The sequence below is a fragment of the Elaeis guineensis genome, chromosome 2 (assembly GCF_000442705.2).
Source record: "Elaeis guineensis isolate ETL-2024a chromosome 2, EG11, whole genome shotgun sequence".
NCBI lineage: Eukaryota > Viridiplantae > Streptophyta > Magnoliopsida > Arecales > Arecaceae > Elaeis > Elaeis guineensis.
In genome coordinates, this window is record NC_025994.2 from 125,403,914 (window position 1) to 125,413,298 (window position 9,385).

Sequence of the window (9,385 nt, forward strand, 5' to 3'; positions counted from 1 at the left end):
GGAATCCGACCCTGCTCCCTTGAGCGTTTGAAGCTTCGTCGATGTGCAGTACCCAGGTGGAGATCGGGTCTGGCTCGGAGACCGCGTCTCGTCCGGGGTCCGCGTCTTCCGACCCTTGGTCGGCCGTCGGGCATTCGACGATGAAGTCGGCCAGGACCTGGGCCTTTAAGGCAGGTCGCGGTCGGTACTGTATGTCGAACTCGCTGAGCTTCATCGCCCACTTCGTCAGTCGTCCCGATGTATCCGGTCGGCGCAATATCACTCACAGGGGCTGGTTGGTGAGAATCACAATGGCATGCACCTGGAAGTATGGGTGGAGTCACTGTGCGGAGACGGTCAGGGCAAAAATCATCTTTTTCATCTCCGAATATCGAGTTTCAGCACCGCGGAGCACTTTGCTGGTATAGTAGATAGGCTGATGGGTTCGGCTCTCGTTTTCTCGGACGAGCACCGAACTGACCACCTCAGGGAAGGTGGCCAAATAGAGATACAATGTCTCCCCGACCTCCGACTTCACAAGCAACGGCGGGGACGCCAAGTACCTCTTCAGATCCTCGAAGGCCCGTTGGCACTCGTCCGACCAAGAGAAGCCCTTCGCCTGCCTCAGAGTTTTGAAGAACGGGAGGCACCTTTCAGCCGATCGAGAGATGAACCGGCTGAGAGCGACGATTTTTTCGTTTAGCTGCTGGACCTCCTTCTTGGTGTTTGGATGGCGCATGTCGATGATTGCCTTTATTTTCTCAGGGTTAGCCTCGATTCCTCGCTGAGAAACGAGGAATCCGAGAAACTTCCCCGAGGTCACCCCAAAAGCGCACTTAGTCGGATTCAGCTTCATTCGATGTTGTCGTAGAGTGCGGAAGATTTTTTCGAGATCCTGGACATGATCCAGAATCTGCGCACTTTTCACCAGCATGTCGTCCACGTATACTTCCATGTTGTGCCCGATCTGGTCTTTAAAGACCTTATTGACAAGTCGTTGGTAGGTGGCACCGGCATTCTTCAGCCCGAAGGGCATTACTCGATAGCAGTAGAGGCCCTTGGGGGTCACGAAGGCAGTGTGCTCCTCGTCTTCGGGCGCCATCCGGATCTGGTTGTACCCGACAAAGGCATCCATGAAGCTGAGCAGTCAAAATTCGGATGTCGCATCCACCAGCTGGTCGATCTTTGAAAGTGGAAAGCTATCTTTTGGATAGGCCCGATTCAGGTCGGTGTAATCAATACAAATCCTCCACTTTCCATTGGCTTTCTTGACCATGACAACATTGGCGAGCCAATCGGGATATGTGGCTTCTCTGATGAAGCCCGCCTCGAGCAGCTTGTCCACTTCTTCGTCGATGGCCTTCTGTCTTTCGGGAGCAAAAGACCTTTTCTTCTGCCTCACCGGCCTCATCGTCGGGTCGATGTTGAGTCGGTGGGTTATTGTCTCCGGGGGGATGCCCGACATATCTGCTGCCGACCAAGCAAATATGTCAGCATTGGCCGTCAGCAGCTCCGTCAACCATTGTCGTTCTGTGTCGGGTAGTTGAGACCCGACCAATACCTTCCGATCAGGGTTTTTCGCTATTGGGATCGACACGAGCTGCTCGGCCGGCGAGCCTCATTCTTCCTCCTCCCGTTGGTCTAGTTTGTCGATCGTTAGGGAGCCCCTCAACTCGTCGCTTTGAGCGAAGATCTGGAAGCATCGACGAGCGAGCTGTTGGTCTCCGCGCATCTCTCCGACTCCATTTTTGATCGAAAACCGAATCAAGAGATGGTACGTTGAGACAATCGCCTTGAGGACGTTTAGTCCAGGTCTTTCAAGTATGGCGTTGTAGGCCGAAGGTACTTGGACGACCGCAAAAGTCAAATGAACCGTGCTTTGTCGTGGTTCAGTGCCGACCGTCACGGGCAGGGTAATTTCACCTTCCATCGCGATGGCGTCCCCAGCGAAGCCTATTAAGGGCGTAGGGACCCTCTTGAGTCAGTCGGTTGATAGTCGCATCCGGAAGAAGGTCGAGTAAAACAAAACGTTCGTCGAACTTCCTTTATCTACAAAAATTCTTTTTACATCGTAGTTCGCTATCGTTGCCGAGAAAACAACAGCGTCGTCGTGGGGAGTTTGGATGCCCCAAACATCTTCTTCCGTAAAAGTAATCACGTCATCCGGGCGCAGCTTCTTCGTGGGCTCCCCTCCAGCAGACGTCCCCGGGCCGAGTCGTTTGGAAATTATATTGATGACCCCGACCGTCGGCTGATTAGCGGTCGCTTCCTCAGTCGGCTGGGGTCGTCAGTCGGCCACTGGTCGAGTCGACGGGTTTTTCCGGAATTTACCGAGATACCCTCGGCGGATGAGAGCTTTGATCTCATCCTTAAGCTGGATGCATTGCTCGGTATTGTGGCCGTGGCTCCGATGGAATCGGTAGTACTTTCGTCGGTCGAGGCCTTTTGCCTTCAGAGGCGGAGGGCGTCGCAGATATTCTTCCCCCTCGATCTCCATCAAAATCTGCGCACGGGGAGCAGAGAGAGGAGTGTAGGAGTCATACCTGGGGCGTGTCGGTCTTGGAGTCTGCCGTCGGGGCGACTTCTGGTTTCTTCGCGGAGGCGAGACCCGACCATCGGTCGGGGGCCTGCTAGGTCCGGCGGGGTCCCGACCCTTCCTTCGCTTCTTCTTTGGGCCCTTGAATTCGGTCGAGCGCCGGTCGGAGGCTCCTTCGTCCGCACGCATGTACTTGTACGCGCGCTCCAATAATTCGTCATACGTCAGGGGGAGGGTCTTGTCCAGGGAGTAAGTGAACCGGGACTCCCTCAGCCCCCGTTTCATGGTCAAGATGGCCATGTCTTCGTTGAGGTCCCGGATCTCAAGCGTGGCCGTATTGAATCACGCCACGAAGTGTCGGAGCGTCTCATTTTCTCCCTATTTGAGGGAGAAAAGGCTGTCCGACATTCGCGACGGCCTCCGACTGGTGCTGAAGTGATCCACGAAAGAGTGCTCAAGCTATCCGAAGGAGTGGATACTTTCCGAACAAAGATGGGAGTATCAGGTCCTGGCAGCTTTGCGGAGCGTGGCGGGGAAGCCGATGCAAAAGAGAGCGTCGGTAGCCTCCTGAATCATCATGAGAGCTTTGTAGCTCTCCAGGTGGTCGATTGGGTCGGTGGAGCCATCGTAGGGCTCCACGTGCGGCATCTTGAACCGACTGAGGATCGGTTCGTTGAGAATGAGTCGGAAGAGAGGTTGGACGGTCTGGAAGTCGATGTCGTTTAAAGACTTCTGCCCGTCCACCTGCAACTGTGCAAGCCGACGATCGATTTTCTCGAACCTGCATTCGTAGTCGTCCGTCCGTCGGTGCTGGGAGACCCCAGGAGTGGAGTCTCCGGAAGATTCCGAGAGGGAGGCGGACGGCGTTCGCGGTCGCTTCTCCTTCCTCGCTCGTTCCAGCTGGAAACGAGAAAGCTGTTGGGACCGATGGGCATCGCGCTGCGGCCGCCCCTCCTCCTCTCTGTGGGAGCGCTGTGGCAGGCGCTCCGGCGGAGATGACGGAGATCGACGCGGGCGTCGGCGGCTGCTCCTGGAGGGCATCGGATGTGCCGCCGGTTGTCCAGCCGGTGATGGCGGCAGCCGTACCGACTGGTGCTGGAGGCTTTTGACCGCATCCGTCAGCACGGTCATCTGCCGTACGATCGCTGTGATTTGTGCCTCCGTGGTCACCGCAGGGTGCGGAGAGCTGGGTTCTGCCGCGGAGGGTGGAGGAGAGGCCTCTTCCCGGCGGGAAGAGTGCCTCGCCGATCCGGTGACTCTCGATCGTTGAGCTCTTGTCTTTGTCATTAGTGTCTACCCCCCCTTCCTGGCGCGCCAATCTGTTGCGGTCAATCCCTTCGTCGCCTGATCGCCGGGAACGAGCGCCTGCAAAAGAAAGTCCGCACTGACCGGAGGCAGCTCCGGCGGGGACCCTCCGACGGTCAAGTCAGAAAGGAGACTAGGCAACAGTGAGAAGAAAGCAAAGAACTCAACGAGAGGGAGGGTGCAAGCCTGTGAGTTTCGAAAAACCTCCAGCACTGTAGCCTTCCCCGATATATATAGTGGAGCGTAGTATGGCGCCGTCATTAATGGCGCAGACAATTGAAGAATTGTCAACTCACTGTAGACTATCAGAGTCGCCGTGAAAGTGTTACATCGCCGTGGGGCTGTCAAATCACTAGGGTTGACAGTGTCCTAGGCGGGATAATGCCCTTAGGCGGCAGTGCCGTATGCTGCTGTCAGGACTGACAGTCTCTGGCAGTAGTACGGTGATCGGAGGAGCCAACCGACCTTAGGTCGGTGGCCAGCTGAGTGGCGTCGGGTGAAAATTCGGATCCCTCCGACGGTCAGTCGGACACGTTGCGGGAGTCGGCTATCGGATCCTGGTGCGGTCGGTCGGAAGGGCGGGAAAGGTATGTCCGACCGACATATCCTCGGTCGGTAGAGAGCCGTCGATCGGTCGGTAATGGCACCCGGCGATCGATCGATCGGTCGGTCGGTCGGTCGGATATGTCCGATTATAAATCGACATGAGCGGAGTCGGTCGATATTCCCCAACAAGTTATTTGCCTATTTTATATAGTCCATATCGGCCTTAGAATAAGCTAATGTGAAACTTTATTGCCATATATCAGTCGGTATTAATTCTTATCAAATCTTCATCCGTCTGAAAGAAGAAAAAGAAAAGGAAAGAGGAATCAGCAATACGAATACGTATCTCTTTCCCACTCCAGTTTCGGTGAGAGTCCATGAATTTTTGCGCATTTGAAATTTTAAAAGACTCGCACATGATTGATTTAGAGTTTTGTGATAAGATATTCTAATATTATGACGGGATTCCATTTCATCAGAAAAAAAAAAAGAAAAGAAAAAATGATGGGATTCCATCTAGACCCCATGCGTTATAAAATTCCCTTCTTAAAACTATGAATGCTAACGACAAGTCGTGAATGGCTCAGGATTCCCAACATCCTACCTCTTTTACTGTATTTGCTGACATCATATCATAGCAAATAGGTAACAAGTGCAACAGCAAATATCCTCTTTTTTTTTCCAAAACAAGGATCTACCAGCCAATACAAAGTTTGCTGTTGAAGGAAGGAAAGCCAACTTCCACAAAATTGATTTTAATCTACCTGCTTTCTTCCTCCTTGCTGCATTCTATATAGAAATAGAGCCTATAAGAATCAAGTGACAGGCTGCTGCTAAGAAAAAAAGGCAAGAGTAAGGAGAAACAGAGGAAAAGAAAGAGTGGAAGAATGTGACGTTTTTGGTCTAGTTGCAGTCCATTTTATTTTCTTTTCTTTGGTTGCACCTCCTCGTTCTTTAATTCCTGAATCCTCTCCATGCTCAAAAATACTGTCATAACCTGTTTTCCCATCATCCACCCACCATCCAAAAGCTATTTGCTGAGAAAAATAGAAGGGAAGAAGAAGACAAAGTTGGATGCCCCAACCAAATCCCCTCATGCGTCACCACGAAACAAAAAGTTGAATCCCGTCATTATTATTATTATTATTATTTTGACCAAACTTTGAATCCAGCAGCCAGATAAGAGCCTTGGGGGTTAGTTTCGTTTTGTTCCCATTGCCTATTCCTACCAAACTTTGAATCCTATTCTGTTGCTTATTGGTTTTTCCACCTAAAAGAACTCTCATTGCAGATAATTCTGCTTTGTAGACAAATAAAAGTTGTTTCCTTTTACATTCAGTAATTTCTAAATTCCAACCAAAATACTGAACCAGATCCTCATCGAACCAACGGCATCTATTCGTTGACCATTCTCTCGTGACTCGACCAATAATTATGGATGGAGCATAGATCCTCAACCACGTACGATTTGCACCGCAGAGTGTTTATGTGGTGCTCAGTGATCGTTGTCAAAAAATAGACGGCTATCAAACAAGATGGTTATATGGCACATTTTGTTTGATGGTTATCCATCTTTTGATGTATAATATTTTGTGGTGCAAATAATGTATTGACGAGAGATGACTACCAAAGAAGACTGATTTTTTTGTGCGAGTCTAAATAACGCTCTTGTGTGTGTGATACTCTTCGACGCTCTTCTTAACTGTCATCTTGATCGAATTGGAAGAGTAGCATGGAGGAGAAGACAAAGAAAGAACTGAGCTCTTTGTTTTTAATGTTATAGAAATTTTGTTTTATCTATAAATTTTATATTTTTTAGATATATATAAATATAATTTTATTTGAACAATAATTTTTTTTTAAAAAATAGAATTTTACTTTTGACAACGTGCTTTTTGCAAAGAAAGGAGGTTGTATTTGCGCCACGTCGATATTCCCCACCATCAACATCATTCTAAGTTCTTTGTGAACGGCGGCGAGGAAGGAAAGAGGAAAGAGGAGAGAGGAGAGAGGAGAGAGGAGACAGCAAGAGAGCGGGGCGATGGCGGGGCTTTACGAGAAGCAGGCGGAAATATACGCACAGGCTCGGCCCAAATATCCGAGAGGGTGGTTCACGAAGCTCGCCTCGCTGACCGCCCATCACAAGCGGGCGTGGGACGCCGGCACCGGTAGCGGCCAGGCCGCCGTCAACGTAAGCCTTTCTCTCTCTTTCTCTCGGACGCTGTAATATCTGTTGCGACCTGTCTTTGCTTCAATTATTAACATCAGTCCGCACGCCAATTGTTTGTGTATTTGCGTGGCTGAGTTCTTTTTTAAGAAACCAAGCTTTTAGTGGGCTTAAGTTTTGTTTTTAATTTCATATTTTTGATCCATAATATACATGTTTTTGATCCATAATCTGCATGTTTTTGATCCATAATATACATGTTATATGCGTTTCCACCACTAGGTCGCAGAACATTACGAGGAGGTGATAGCCACGGACGTTAGTGAGGCCCAGATCAAACATGCCACCCCGCATCGAAAGGTTCGGTACGTTCACACACCTCTCTCCATCTCGGAGCAAGATTTGGTATCCATGCTCGGAGGTGAAGGCTCGGTGGACCTGGTGACCGTGGCCACGGCCGTGCACTGGTTCGACCTCCCGAGCTTCTATTCCATCGTCAACCGTGTCTTAAGGAAGCCTGGAGGAGTGGTTGCTGTTTGGAGTTACAGCTACGACATCAGTCCTTTGGAGGACGTGATGAAACGCTTCTACGTCTCCTCCCTTCCTTACATGGATGACAGAGCTCGCTACGCCTTCGAAGGGTACCGGACCCTTCCGTTCCCATTTGAAAGCGTCGGACTGGGGACCGAAGGCAATCCTACGAGTGTGGACATGGATCTGGAGATATCATTTGATGGTTTCGTGGAACTGCTGAGGACGGGGTCTGCAGTAAACACCGCAAAGGAGCGTGGAGTGGATTTGCTGTCTGAAGAGGTGGTGAAGGAGCTCAGAACTGCTTGGGGTGGATCTGATATTAGGAAGGTAACTTTCAAGGCTTTCATGCTGGCCGGCACGCCAAGATTGGAAGGCTAGCGCTGGGAGATTTTATTGGAATGTAATATTTACCGATTCCGTGTGAAAATAAACTTGGGAACGCCCGTCAACCCGTCATTGAGAAATAAATAGGAAAAATGCATCTTAAGACTCGTATACGGTATATTTCTCCAAAGAGATACGGATAATATTCCTCGGATCGGATTTGTAGATAAATATTTAAATTTAACTATAATTTTATATAATAATTAATTTTTAAAAAATATATATAATTATATAAATATATTATTTAGTTAATTTATTATTTATTTAGTAACATTTTTAATTTTGTAGTTATAAAATTTAATTATTTAATTTAAATTTATAATTATATTTATATTTTTAATATTCAAATTATATTCATATTTGTTTAAAATAAATATAAATATGATTTTTATATTTTAATAATATTTATATTTATATTTATATTTATCCGATAATATAAATATGGACGTAGATATATTGGTGTCTGATTTGTACGGATCCAGTTTCAATTTTAATTTCTTTCTAATTTTGTTCCACAAAAAATTATTGTAGGGTCCAACTCACTCGATCGAATTAGATACAAAATGGTGGGACCCATATGTCATGTCAAGTGTGCACTTTTATGCTAAGATTAATGAGAGCACAGATCAAGAAACTTAAAAATGCACGTCCAATTTCACCATTGCAAAAGCATTTTTTTTTCCATATTCTTTTGGAATGATGATATGGTCTCCTTTGTTTTGGTAGCTCATCGGCTTTGAAAGTTTCGAAAAAAAATCTCTTTCGATACCATTCGAAGATAATACTTGCTTCTCCATCCAGTTGCGGTGGGGTCCCAGGTTTATTTTGCTCAGATATTTATTCGATCAATAATTTATCAGAATATCTTCTTCGAAAAAGGATCTTTCTATGTCTCAGCAGTCCGATCTGAGCTTGTCCCATCTCTCGTGCTCTCTTCCACAATGCTACCTTGACCGATAAACTAGCATGCAACCATTTATTTGAATGCGATTTTTGATGTTTTTAATGAGCCACAGCAATCATTAGGGAAGGTTGCTGTCACCATTACACTGTCAGGCAAAGATTTTTTTTTAAAAATATAAAATAAAGTCCGTATAAGGCTGCATCTCCGGACCATCTCGGCTCGGCTCCAACGGTAATGTAACGTCCGTTTGGTAAAAACTAACATTCATGATGTCGGCCACAACTTCCCTCACTCCAAAGCAAGATTGGAAGAATTAAATACGGAAATCTAAGCCCAAATCGCGCTCATCAACTGAATCTAGACATCGGCAAACCCTACCCCAAGGTTACCAAATCTAACCCATGGTCACACCCAAGTCGTCAAAAAGCATGTGGTCCTCCCTACTCTCTCTCTCTCCAACTGATCCGCTAGCAGCGTGACATCCAACGGATTCCACGCGCAAAGCCTCGAATCACCGGCCGTGTGATTGAGATCGAAAGGCTGAAATCGAACGAGGGGAGCGGGAGATGGCACGTGACGGGGGAGTAGACGGCGAGCCGGCGCTTCCATCGTGGAGCGCACTGGAGACGCGTGGGTGCAATAACTTGCGGTTGTTTTCGTCGTCGCCGCCGCCGCCGTCGTCGTCTTGGAGTGGAATCTGCGACGCGTTCAGACCGCGTGGGGATCGTTTCTTGCTTCCTGATTTTTTTCGTTGGGAGACTTGAAGGTGTAATAAGAGTAAATGGGGTTGGCTTTTACTTTTAGGTGCGCTAGTTAGTATGCGCATATAAATCGTTGTGCAAATTTTGTATCAATTGTTATATCTTAACTAACGGTTAGACATTTTTAAAATGTTTGGCGATAGCTCCAACGGCTAATAACGAGCAAATTTGTTCGCGTGCAATTTATGAATTTTTCTATGAGTTGGATGAATTTTTTGAGTACTTAAATTATATATTAAGAAAAAAAATTATATGATATTATATCTGTC

At 47.7% G+C, this 9,385-nt stretch overlaps 1 protein-coding gene across 1 annotated transcript; it reads left to right on the forward strand.

Moving 5' to 3' along the window:
- The first annotated feature begins 6,306 nt into the window (after window positions 1-6,306).
- Window positions 6,307-7,562, forward strand: LOC105050686 (uncharacterized). The gene is made up of 2 exons (XM_019852157.3): window positions 6,307-6,557; window positions 6,816-7,562. Exons 1-2 carry the CDS (start codon window positions 6,408-6,410, stop codon window positions 7,443-7,445), a joined length of 780 nt encoding a protein of 259 aa, XP_019707716.1. The 5' UTR covers window positions 6,307-6,407; the 3' UTR covers window positions 7,446-7,562.
- Window positions 7,563-9,385: the final 1,823 nt, after the last annotated feature.